Raw genomic sequence first — 13,247 nt, forward strand, 5'->3', positions numbered from 1 at the left:
CCCAGCCGGGCCAGGGACGCCTAGGCGCGAGCTGCACTCGGCGACTGAAGCTGGAGGCTGAGACCCCACCGCTCTCGCCCCCGGGGCTGAGGATCCAGGTTCCGCCTCGCAGGTGAGCTGGCGCAGGTGAGTGGGGTGGGGGCTCGGGACGGACCCTCAGCCATCTGGGCCCCGCCCCTCCACCTTCCGTTGTGGTTTATTGCGATTTAGTATACAAACTATGGGGCAGAGTCCGCGCACCGCCTCATAAGGCTTCCTTCCCTGTCAGTGTCTCACATATTAAGACCGCAAGCTCCTCTTGAGTTGAACCTGTGTTCCCGGGAAAGTGTGGGACAGAGGATGATTTTATACTACACTGATGAGGCCTTAAGTAACACCCAGTGACATCGTAAAAAAGTTATTAGGTTCTAGGTTCTCTTACACTTCTGAGTAAGCCAAGGAGAAAGTGTCAGTTTGGGGGTAATATGACACTACCAACTTTCTGAACATTTGCTAAACTCAACTTCAGTAAGCCACAATATCTAGCTAAGACTTAAGTTGGTTTCTTTATAGTATTTCAATTTTTACAGTACCTTCCCCTTAGGGTATCTGACGCTCCTTTTCCATTTATAGTAATGACATGTGAAGTCTCTTTCTTCACATGATAAATATATTGATTTTTAAAAGTGAATTAATTTACATATAAAAATCCATCATCATACAGGTGGTACTAGGAAATGGGAGGGGAAAAAAACACATTAAATTTAAGGCCTGAGACCCTTTACTCCCTCCCAGCTTTTCCCCTTGCTGTTTTCTTTACCAGGAGGGACTTACCCTGTTCCTAGGCACGATTGTCAAAATAAATGCCAGCCTGTGTGCTTGGTCAGCCTGGTCAGACTCCTGGAGACCCTGCTGTAGCCCAACAGAAGGAACTTCTTGATGTGTGGGCCCAGTGCAAAATGGAAAAGGGGGCCCTCACCCACAAAATATTAAGAATTAAAAAACAGTGGGGCACCTGGGTGGCTCAGTCGGTTGGGCGACCGACTTCGGCTCAGGTCATGATCTCACAGTTTGTGAGTTCGAGCCCCGCGTCGGGCTCTGTGCTGACAGCTCGGAGCCTGGAGCCTGCTTCGGATTCTGTGTCTCCCCCTCTCTCTACCTCTCCCCTGCTCACACTCTGTGTCTCTCTGTATCTCAATAATAAACATTTAAAATTTTTTTTTAAAAAATAGAATTAAAAAACAGTAACATCAAAGGAATAAACCAAGCACAGGCCCTTCTAAGGGTGGGCCCTGTTCGACTACACAGGTTGCATACCCACAGGGTGCTGGCTGTGGGTGGTTGGATGCTTGAGATACCATGACCTCCTGAAACCTGCTCAGCCCAGAGGTCATTCTAATTGGTCAGTACCTATCAGGATATTGGTTAAATATTTCACTCTAGCCCCTTCTGCCAGCTCCACTGGCACGTGTGAGTATTGCCCAAACCCATGGAGCAGGATAGATGGTATTTGCTGAGGGGAAACAGATCCCCTGATTGGGAGGAGACCATTTTTATCACCTTGTACGAGCTGCGCCGAGATGCACAGATAGACATGAATGTCCTCACTGGAGATCTTGAGGACATGAAGAGCACAGGCGGTGGGGTCCCAGACGACAGAGGGACCTTAGACCACCCAAAGATTCCCTGCAACCCCATCAGGCGTGGCAGGAAGGAGAGCCCTGGTCTGATGGGAAAACCTAAGCAGGTAATAAGGCAGACAAGTAGAATATCTGGGCAGAGGGCAGAGGTCATAGATAAAAGGATGACCGTCCATCCTGGTGTGCCTGGGATCAGCCCAGTTTTGGCACTGAAATCCAAATTCCTAGGAAACCCCTCAATCCTAGGCAAACCCGGACAGTTGGTCACCCGAGATGTAGTATCCTTAGTTGGTGGGCTTTCCTGACCACTTCAAAAGCCAGGCCCTGAGCCTTTCCAGTACCCGCTAACGGATAAGGCAGGACCAAAAGAACTACAGTATTGGGTGCTGGGTGCAGAGAAGGTGTCCCTGTGGGCTCTGCTACAGCAACTGTCCGCCTGCCCAGATTGGCCTGGCTAAGCTCTTCTCCCCCCAACTCTCCCTGAGTGAATCCCACTGCTCACCACTGGGGGCTCCAGGCCAGGCTCTAGACTTAGGACCAGCATCCACTCTGACTGGTCATATTGGTTATTAAATATGTGACTTTCAACCATCGGTGGGGGACAGCTTTGTCATCACAAACCCCCCTGCTCTACTGGTTTCCCTGGGTTCCCAAGCAATTGTGCCATCAGACCCACCTCAGGGAGGCCCTAGAGATGCAAAGGAGATGACAGACACGGGCCAGTCTAGTGCAGAAGGATCCCCCCCAAATGGCTGCTCATCTGCCCGGGGACTCCAAACACACATGACTCACACCATTTGGGCTCAGACAAGTGCCTCCCCAGGAAGCCCCGGGATCCTGGCATTACTAGGGACACACTGAGCCCCTGATGTCCCTAACCCTTTGCCAGCACCTCTGGTCCCGCAGAAGCAGCCAACATGCCTAACTCCAAGTGCCTGCAAAAGTCGGAGCCCCTGTGGAAGGAGTGGGACCAGAAGGCCCAAAAGAATGGACTGAGGCACCAGGTGAATGCTGTCAATGGTGACTGCTATGTGGGCCAATGGAAGGACAATATGAAACATGGTGAGTGGGGGATCTTCAGGGGCTTGGGAGTATGGAGTCTGGGCCATGGTGGGTGATTGGGGCCAAGGAAGTAGCTGGCAGAGCTTGTCAGGGACGTAAGATATCATAAGATATGTCACCAAGGCTCCCCCAGGGGGTAAATGCTGCTGACCTGGACCAGCTGGGGGCCTCCACAGCCTGGGGCTCTGGAACCAAACTCAACCCTGACTTTAGATGACCAGGGACCAACGCGGGACAAAGTGGTCTTGAGATACCAACCATAACCACAGCCTGGGTTCTAGGGACTCCAGCATAGTCCTTACCCTCTGAGACCTGGGCTAAGTTGGGCCTGGTTAGCAGGAGGAAAAGGAGCCCCCCAAACCACTTGCAGTGGTGATCCAAAGAGCTCTGATGTGGGGGTCTGACCAGTAATGAGTGAGAGAGGACACACACACACAAGCACATACACACACAACTAGCTGGGGCTTCAAATTTAACTGTAGCTTTAACCAGCAAACAGCATGGTGGTCCTTGTGGTACAAAATCAGCCCTGAAGAAAATCAAGTGTTTTTAAGTTTTATTTATTTAGGGGCACCTAGATGGTTCAGTTAGTAGAGCATGTGACTCTTTTTTTTTTTTAAGTTTATTTATTTATTTTGAGAGAGAGATAGAGAGAGCGAGCAGGGGAGGGGCAGAGAGAGAGGGAGAGAATCCCAAGCAGGCTCCATACTGTCAGTGTGAAGCCTGATGCGGGGCTCGAACTCACAAACCATGAGATCATGACCTGAGCTGAAACCAAGAGTTGGACACTTAACCGACTGAGCCACCCAGGTGCCCCAAGCATGTGACTCTTGATCTTGGGGTCATGAGTTCAAACTCTTGTAATCTCTACACCCAACATGGAGTTCAAACTCATGGCCTCAAGGTCAAGAGTCACATTCTCTTCTGACAGAGCCAGCCAGGCATCCCCCAAAAAACAAATTTTTATTCCAAACAGATGGTATGGCTTCTCACTCAGGATTTGAAATCCAGATGCTATGTTCTTAACCACTTTTCTGTCCTGCCTTCCTGAGTTAAGCACTTTGGAGTCCATAAAGCTGGGTCAGAATCTCAGCTTCACCAACTCTGGCCTTGAGGAACTAATTACCCCACTCTGAGCCTCAGTGTTCCAATCTGTAAAGTGGGAAAATACATATCAGTAAAGATAAGAGATGACGTCTATCAAGTGTGTAGCCCAGGGTCTGTACAGAAGGGGAACTTCTTGAGTGTTCTTTGAGGCCTGAGCGTGGCAGGGATCACCACTCCTGAGAACTTTCCTTGTCCGGAAGCACTCCAAAGCTCACCCCACCCAATGTGCGACACAACACCACCACTCAGCACTGACTTAAAGGCCAGACTTTATGCAGCTACTCCGGGCTTTGTGTGCAGTTAAAGATGCCTGTTTGTGTGCTTTAGTCCCTGTGGGCAGCAGGTGAGGTAGACAAGGCCCTAAACTAGGAATCAGGATCCTGAAGTTCCGACCCTGGCTCTACCACTGAATAGCTGTGTGATTTTGGGTAAGCCATCTCCCATTCTCTGGATCTCAGCTGCCCCACCTGTGATATGAACTCATGGGTTGACAAGGCCCTCTGAGCCCTTCTTCTGTGTGAGTCCTGCCTCCCCTAGGACCCTGGAGGCATAGAGCTGATTGGGCTGGGGCTCCAGAAAATGGACCTGTCAGAGAATCCAGACCCAGCCTCCCCTCTCTTCAAGACGTGCCTTTGACCACGCTGACAGGGGATTGCTGTGGTGTAAGCAGCCTGGAAGCAGTCAAAAGTCATCATCATTCAGGGCAAGGATTGGAGTGGCTAGTGCTTCCCCAGCCTGTTCATTCATTCACTCTGCTAACACCCATTGCACTCCTAGTCCATGCCAGGCCCTGTACTGGGCATCTGCTTAATGCCAGCCCCCAGGGAGCTCCAGTCTCACAGAGAAGCCACACAGTAAGTAATACCCCATTTTAGAGAAGAGGAAATTGGGACTCGGAGAGAAGAAATTATTTACTGAGGGTCACATACCTATGTGGTAAATGACATGGAGGCAGAAGCCAGCCTCCCAGAAAAAAAAAGGAAACATGCTGTCTCGAAAACTCAGTGACTATGTATGCGACATGACATGTCAGTGACATCTCAGTGACATGGTGGAGAACCATGGGGACGACTATAAAGCTATGGCCTAAGATGAGGAGAGTTACTGTCAAGATATCCCAAAACAGATTCAGAATAAGACCAATGTCTATAAGCATTTTTACCCAGCAGAGTGGCAATCCTTCCTCGATTCTTTGCAGAAGAATAAGATAGAAGTTGAGTGATTGAGGGGCGCCTGGGTGGCTCAGTTGGTTAACCATCTGATTCTTGATTTCAGCTCAGGTCATGATCTCATGGTTTGTGAGTTCAAGCTCCTCATTGGACTCTGTGCTGACAGCACAGAGCCTGCTTGGGATTCTCCCTCTCCTTCTCTCTTTGCCCCTGCCCTGCTCATGCTCTCTCTCTCTCTCAAAATAAATAAACTTAAAAAAAAAAAAAGAAGTTGAGTGATTGGCTTATGCCTGCCCCAGGCTGAGACCTCCTCCTGGACCAGAGAAGCTGGAGCCAAAGTGTAAGATTTTAGGCAAGGAGAAGCATGTGGCTAGATCTCTCTCTCTCTCTCTCTCTCTCTCTCTCTCTCACACACACACACACACACACACACACACACACACTCCTCTCTGGGGAAGGAACTGTCTCCCAGACGCTTCTGAGGGCCCTGGGAAAAGCCAGAACCTACTGTTTTCAGAGTGGATGGTTTGTTTATATATAGTCTGTACATAATAAAACAAGGCTATTTTGCATCAAAAAAATAAAAATAAAAGTGTGGCATCAGGATGTGAAGAGGGCCAGAGAGGAGACACAAAGGCAGCCATGAGAACACAGAGAGGTGATATTTGAGCTGAGTGCAAAAGGATAAGGATTCACTTGGTAGAAGAGCATATCTTCTAGATGGTGGAATCAGAATGGAAGGCTTTGGGCTGTATTGTCTTGTTCAGTCTTGTTTTTGGAACTGACTGGAAGCCCATGTGCCCAGAGCAGAGAGAGCCAGGGGAAAGGGCAGGCAGGGCAAGGTTTCCAACCACGAAGGACCTTACTGGGGCGCATGGGGGGCTCAGTTCATTGAGCATCTGCTCTTGGTTTCCGCTAGGGTCATGATCTCATGGTTTGTGGGTTTGAGCCCCGCCTAGGGCTCCACACTGCCAGTACGGAGCCTGCTTGGAATTCTCTCTCTCTCTCTCTCTCTCTCTGCCACTCCTGCACTCTCTCTCGCTCAAAATAAGTAAATAAACTAAAAAAAAAAAAAAAGGACCTTTTAGGAGGTGGTAAATTTGCCGTCATCCCAGAGGCAGTCTCATTAGACCAACTTGAATCACATGCCCTTCATTGAACCAATCACAGTGGCCCGGGCTGATTGGCTAGCCTTGCCAGGGGGAGGAGTCTGATCCATACAAACCTTAGGGATTGAGAGTTTGGGAGGTGCTGGTTCCCCAAAAGGAATAAAATTAGAAGGAGGACAGGTATAGACAACCCAGTGAGGGCTCTACCTCAAGGGCAAAAATAATTGGTAACATCTTTCCTATTTGCAGGCACTGTTCTAAGTGCTTTCCATACATTAATGAATTTAGTGATAGAACAACCCCATGAGATTCTCTCATCTCCCTTTTACCGATGAGGAGCTTAATAACATTGAGGAACTTAATAACATTAAGTTATTTGTGCAAGATCAGAAAGCTCACAGGGACAATGTTGGATTTGTTCCTGAGCTACCAAGGACCAAGACATGAATTGGCCCATATAGGTACTCCACAAATATTTTACTCATCCTTTTGTTCAACAAATGTCTTTGTTCCGCATGTATTTGTCTCCTGGAACTTGCCAGGCACTGTTCCTCGGTGCTGGGAATAGAGCGGTGAGCAGACCGGACCAAAGTCTGTGTCCTCAGAGAGTGCACATTCTCCTCATGGAGAGCTAGACAATAGACAATAAATGATAAGTGAGTGAATTGTCTGTTAGGTTAGGAGTTGATAAGGGGTATGGAAAGAAACAGAGCAGGGTAAGAGAGGAAGATAGGCTTGTGATTTTACAAGGGTTGGTCAGGGTAAGCCTCACTGAGAAAGATTTGAACAGAGACTTGCAGGAGGTAGGGAGTGAGTGAATATTTGGAGAAGAGCATTCTAGGCCAAAGGATAAGCAGGTATAAAGGCCCTGAGGCAGAAGCATATCTGGCAGGATCCAGGAACAGCATGGAAGCCATAGTGGTTGGAGAGCAGTCTGGAAGGTGGGAGTGGAAGACACAGACGAAGCAGGAGTGGTAGGAGAGGGTCCCCATGTGTGTTCTGGAGAACTGAAGAAATATGCAGAATATTTTCTAGAAATTCTGGCCATCTGGCATAATCATTCTGTATTATTAAGAGATAAAGCTAGGGGCACCTGGGTGGCTCAGTCGGTTAAGTGTCCGACTTCGGCTCAGGTCATGATTTCATGATTCATGAGTTCGAGCCCCGAGTCGGGCTCTGTGCTGACAGCTCCGAAGCCTGGAGCCTGCTTCGGATTCTGTGTCTCCCTCTCTCTCTCTGCCCCTCCCCCGCTCACACTCTGTCTCTGTCTCTCTCAAAAATAAATCAACATTAAAAATATTAAAATAGAGGGGCGCCTGGGTGGCGCAGTCGGTTAAGCGTCCGACTTCAGCCAGGTCACGATCTCGCGGTCCGTGAGTTCGAGCCCCGCGTCAGGCTCTGGGCTGATGGCTCGGAGCCTGGAGCCTGTTTCCGATTCTGTGTCTCCCTCTCTCTTTGCCCCTCCCCCGTTCATGCTCTGTCTCTCTCTGTCCCAAAAATAAATAAAAAAAAAAAAAAAAAAAAAAAAAACGTTGAAAAAAAAATATTAAAATAGAAAAAAAGAGACAAAGCTTATTATTATTAAGAGAAAAAGAAGTGGCAGATTTCTACTTGGGATTTGTTAGAGCAATCTGGTTTCAGAGCAAAGGACTGGAGAACTGCTATTTGTAGAAATGGAACTTTCTTGGTGTTTTCCCTACTGGTGGGTGTCTAGAGGCACAGACCCTGGCCCAGCCCTTGAGAACACCAAGGCAGCCCCTGAGACCAAGGCAGACACAGCATCTGCCCCTCCAGCCCCATGGCTGCTGTGTCTGCAATCTTGGCCCGTCTCTGTGTCATCAGGAAAAGGAACACAGATCTGGAAGAAAAAAGGAGCCATCTATGAGGGAGACTGGAAGTTTGGGAAGCGAGATGGCTATGGCACCCTCAGCAATCCTGACCAAGAGAAGGGAAAGTATAGGAAAGTATACTCTGGCTGGTGGAAAGATGATAAAAAATCGGTGAGTGGTTCCCATCATGCTCTGGGGTGTGGGCCAGGCTGAAACCAGGCTGTGTGTGTGTGTGTGTGTGTGTGTTTAGGGGGAGCAGTCAGAGAGGCCTGGGAGAAAAGGGGGGAAGGGTTGAGGGAAGGAGGACAAGGGCACTGTGTGCGTGGGAGAAGGAAGGGGTGGGGAATCATCAAGGGTTCTCAGAACAAAACCCAGGAAACAGGAAGCAAGAGGAGAGGGCCCAGGGAGGAGCCCATGAAACCCTGTGGCTACAAAAAGCCAGCCAGGCTGTGTGGGGGCCAAGTCTCCTCCCCCATCTCCCCCACTCATTTCCTGGCTTTCTTTTCCCTGGGCATTCCTTTCTAAGAATCCCCCTTCTGTTGGGCCTGAACAAGAAGGGGGTAGGAAAAGTGGGAGCAAGAAAGCAGAGGCCACACCCTTGGCCACAGAACAAGAAAGGAAGGTCCTGGAGGTAGAAGCCAGCCAGAGGCATATCCTCAACCCATAAGTGCCTGACCCCTCACCATAGGCCATAGAGACAGATAATAACACAGTGCTGCTATTGAACAACTGCTATTGCAATGCCAGAATCACAGCATATGATGCTTCAACTAACTCACAATGTCGTCATCATCATCATCACTCATTTTATTCATAAGGAAACAAGCTCAGAGAGGTGAAGTGCCTTGCCTGGGGTCACACACTGCCGGCAAGTGGTAGAGCTCAGGATTTCATGATCTCTGCTCTGAAACTGTTTACTGGCCAGTAGGGAGAGAGGTCCCAAAATAAACAATTCACATTTAATATGGTGTTAGGATAGAGGTTTTCACAGGGAGCCCACAGGAATTGAGAATTCAGGGCAGGCTTCCTGCAGGAGGTGATGCCAAAAGGTACAAAGACTTAAACAGGGAGGGAAAAAAGGAGAAGAGGAAGTAGCAAAGTGGAAGGAGCAAAGAATGTGTCAAACAGCAAGGTGTGTGTGCCCACAGGTAGGAGTGAGGGGGGAGGGGTAGGTGGGGGGCCTTGAAGGCTATGTGGAGAATCAGGATTTTGAGGGGTAGATGGGCTGCTTAACCCAACTTCCTTAGGTGTGATCTGCGGGGAGTCCATGATTCTCTGTAGTTGTGGTGTTCATTTTTCTGGGGAGAAAGTCCATAACTGATGGGATTCTCTCAGAAGCATCTGTGACTTTTAATAGGGTCAAATCAAAGCTGAGGAGAGGGGGCAAACATGATCAGATGTGCGATGTAAAGATCCGTCTAGCTGCTTACTGGGGGATGCATGAGGAGGGGAGAATGGGAGAGTTGGAGGAACGGGACCCGTGAGGAGCAGAGATGAGATACTGGGCTGCATGAAGGTGACAGCATAGGGGTGGAGGGCAATGGGACAACCCGGGGAGCTTTTTCAATTCACGACCATGAGCTTGGGATGTAGGGCTGAGGGAGGAAACAGGGAAGTAGCCAGGGTGTGGCTTGGGTGCCAGGGAAGATGGGGGTGACTTTCCTGGTGTTGGGGACGCCATGAACAGGGACACCTTCGTGCTTTCAGGGCTATGGGATTCAGTTTTTCGGACCCAAGGAGTATTACGAGGGTGAGTGGTGTGGCGACCAGCGCAGCGGGTGGGGCCGCATGTACTACAGTAACGGCGACATCTACGAGGGCCAGTGGTTGAAGGACAAGCCGAATGGGGAGGGCATGTTGCGCCTGAGTAAGTGCCCCGCCCCAATAGCCTGCTGGCCACGCCCCACCCACAACCCTTTCTCCAGCTCCAGCTAAGATGAACGACAGGACCAGATCCCTGCCCTCAAAGAATTTATATTCCTTTTTTCTTTTTTTAAGTTTATTTCTTTATTTTGAGACAGAGTGGGGGAGGGGCAGAGAGAGAGGGAGAGAGAGAATCACAAATGGTCTCCAAGCTGACAGCACAGAGCCTGACCCAGCCTCAATCTCACCAATGGTGAGATCATGACCTGAGCTAAAATCAAGAATCTGACTCTCAACCGACTGAGCCACCCAGGTGCCCTCCTGGGAGCTTATATTCGAAAGGGGGAGCCTAACAATAAACATCAACAATTAAGACATTTTCTTATGGTAATAATCATAGTCTATGCTTACACAGCACTGAGCTCACTTAATCCTCGCTATGGTCCTATAAGATAGATACTCTTAGCCCGATTTTACAGATGAACTGAGGTACAGAGAGGTTAAGTGACTTGCTCAAGGTCAATGCAGTCTGTTAGTCGTTAGATCCAAAGTGCTAAGGAATATCCCTTGAAAATAGAAAGGTGTGTTGGATGACAAAGGAGTTGTGGACAGGAGCGATTTAGATTGACTTATGGTCAGGGAATGTCTCCCTCAAGAGGTGACATTTGAACAGAAGACTTGAAGGAAGAGAAGGAACCTGATAGGCATTGAGCTGGGAAAGAACAGAGGAAAGAGTAATCAGTCAAGTAAACTGCCTTAGCGTCAGGAATTAACCCATTCCCTACATAGCAACCAGCATGAATATTTTACAGATTGGACCTGGTGGCTGCCCTGCTTTCAACCGTCCGTAGGCAGCACCATCTGGCCCTCCTCACCTAATTGTGCTTCCCACGTCTTCCTCTGGGAATCCCTTCATTTCAGCCACACTCGTGTTCTTCCAGTTCCTCCCACGCTTTCTGCCTCAGGGCCCTTGCACTGCAGTTCTCTCTTCCCCGCAATAGAAAGAAGATCCTCCAGGTCTTTGCACTGTCTCCTCCTCAGAGAGGCCTTCCCTGTTCACTCCACTAAAGCACATTCTCCTCAGCACCTGCTTGCTTCCTTTCCTTTTTAGCGCTAGGTGTATAACCTCGGGCAAGTTTCTTTGTGTCGGTGCCTCAGTTACCTCACCTGTAAAATGGGAATGAGAGTAGTACCCACTTTGTAGGTGCTATGAACACGTCTGGCGCATAGTGGGCTATCTATAAAGCTAGGGCCATTGTCTCTCCAGACTGTGAGCTGCATAAGGACCTGGACTGTGTATTTATTTTGTTCCCCACTGTTTCCCCAATGCCTGGCACATAGTAAGTGCTCTTAGTGAGGACACAGACCAGAGCTCAGTCTCCTGACAACTCAAGATTCCAACTTCCAGTGAGATTTGGCCAAACTGAGGCATTGGGGCCACTGAGGAGGGTTAATCCAGTCACTTCGGTCTGTCGTCCTCAATCCCCCGGGCACCCAGTGCCGTGCCTGCTTTCAGTGAGCATCTGATAGCCTGCATTTAGCGAGCACCTGCTGCGGCCACACATAGTGTAAGGGTTCTAAGTGCATCATTTCTAGTGGCCCAGACTCTGGAGACAGCTTGCCTGGGTTCAAATCCCACCGCAAGCTCTTACTACCTACGTGACCTTGGGCAATTTGCTTAAACTCTCGCGCTTTGGTTTTCTCATCTGCAAAGTAAGGATAAAAATAAAACTTAAGTAGGGTATTGTGAAGGTTCACTGAGGTTTGTGGAGGGCTTAGCATGGTGCCTGACACGTAATAGTAAGTGTTCGACAATATTCTAGCTCATACTTGGAGGTAGCAAGTGTCAGCAAATTACAATCCTTGAACCAAATCCAAATCCAGCTCCACGTACGTTTTGGTAAGTAAAGTTTTATTGGCACACTGACTTGCTCATACATTTACACATTGTCCACGCTGCTTTCATGATTCGATGGCAGAGTTGAGTGGCTGTGACAGAGAACATGGGACACACAAAGCAGAAAATACCATCTGCCCCTTCACAGAAAAAGTCTGCTGACCTCTGACCTAGAGTTTATCCAGTATCCTTCTAAGCCCTTTCTGTGTTTTGACTTATTTAACCTCCACCGCAATTCTGTGAGGTAGGTGTTACTGTTATTCCCATTTTACAAATGAGGAAATGAGACAGAATGGTCGAGTGATTTGCCCGAGACCACACGGCTGCGAGTGTCTCAGCGGAGAAGTGCTAGCTTTATTATTACTCCTTTTGCAGCACCACCACCACCCGTTGAGCAGGAGAGTTAATTCATGATTAAGAGCGTGGTCTCCTGGGATGAACAGCCCTTGGCTTCAAATCTTGTCTCTGACACTTCCTAGCTCTGTGACCTTGAGCACGTCAGTCAAACTCCCTGAGATTTCAAGCTCCATCTGTAAAAATGGAGTCCGTTATCCTTCATAGAACTGTTTTTGTGAGGAGTGCGTGAGGTCAGAAACATAGCAAAGAACCATGCGCAGAATGAGTGCTGGAAAAACATTGCCTCTTTATGTCGGTAGCTACATTTTGTATAAATAGGAAACGATGTTGCTCATCCAAATTCAGGCAAGTAGTGGAGGCAAGACTTGGACCGGCTCTGATTCCGGAAGCCATTGACACCCCTAGGCTCTGATGTTTATAGTTCGAGCCTCCCAGACTCCAGGCAGCCCAGCCCAGGGCACTTTCAACATCTTGGTCTCCTTCTGGCTTCCCTGTGGGCACAGGGGCATGCGGAGGGGCCAACCTGCTAGTGGGGCCTGGTTAGGTGTGCCCAGCACCCAAGTGACCCTGTCCTTTCCCCCAGAGAACGGGAACCGCTATGAGGGCTACTGGCAGAGAGGCATGAAGAATGGGTCGGGCCGTTTCTTCCACCTGGACCACGGTCAGCTGTTTGAAGGCTTCTGGGTGGACGACGTGGCCAAGTGTGGCACAATGATTGACTTTGGCCGTGATGAGGCCCCTGAGCCCACCCAGTTCCCCATTCCTAAGGTGGGCAGCACCCACCAGGGCCCTGTGGCCACACCCAGAGAGACAGAAAACAGTACCTCCCCCCCCCAACCACCCACACACACCCAGGCACATCCAGCCCGGCCAGGCCTAGCCCAGCCCAGCCCAGCCAGGGAACAAACCAGATTTTGTTTTCAGTCGGGGCATCCCCACAGAGACTGGCAGCGCCCAAGGCAGATAGCACTTCCAGAGTCGGCAGCACCCCACAAGGTGGGCAGCACCCCACAGGATGGCGGCCTGGGCCTTCCATGCTCCCCAATCCAACCCCTTACTGCTTCCCTCCAGATCGAAATTCTAGACCCTAATGGTGTGCTGGAGGAAGCCTTGGCCATGTTCAAGAAGACAGAGGAAGACGAAGATTGATGCCAGGTGAGGGATAGGCATACTTTCCCCCCTCGGATGTGGTTGAGAAAGCTCCTGGGGTCTCCTTTGGCCAAGGGGCTCAGGGG

General features: G+C 49.6%; 1 protein-coding gene across 3 annotated transcripts in view; it reads left to right on the forward strand.

Annotated features, from left to right (window-relative positions):
- MORN3 (MORN repeat containing 3) overlaps window positions 1-13,247 on the forward strand; it is an 18,119-nt gene continuing 4,872 nt past the window's right edge. The window contains exons 1-6 of one of the 3 annotated variants that reach the window (XM_019467543.2): window positions 1-112; window positions 2,509-2,681; window positions 7,909-8,066; window positions 9,603-9,762; window positions 12,596-12,780; window positions 13,084-13,167. In XM_019467543.2, coding sequence (XP_019323088.2) covers window positions 2,537-2,681; window positions 7,909-8,066; window positions 9,603-9,762; window positions 12,596-12,780; window positions 13,084-13,161 — 726 coding nt within the window. In that variant the 5' untranslated portion in view covers window positions 1-112; window positions 2,509-2,536 and the 3' untranslated portion in view covers window positions 13,162-13,167. Of the gene's footprint in view, window positions 127-1,355; window positions 2,682-7,908; window positions 8,067-9,602; window positions 9,763-12,595; window positions 12,781-13,083; window positions 13,168-13,247 lie in introns of those variants that run through there. The other 2 variants (XM_019467542.2, XM_019467544.2) reach the window with 2 other exon arrangements.

The sequence above is a fragment of the Panthera pardus genome, unplaced genomic scaffold (assembly GCF_024362965.1).
Source record: "Panthera pardus isolate Hobbes unplaced genomic scaffold, ASM2436296v1 HiC_scaffold_15, whole genome shotgun sequence".
Lineage (NCBI taxonomy): Eukaryota > Metazoa > Chordata > Mammalia > Carnivora > Felidae > Panthera > Panthera pardus.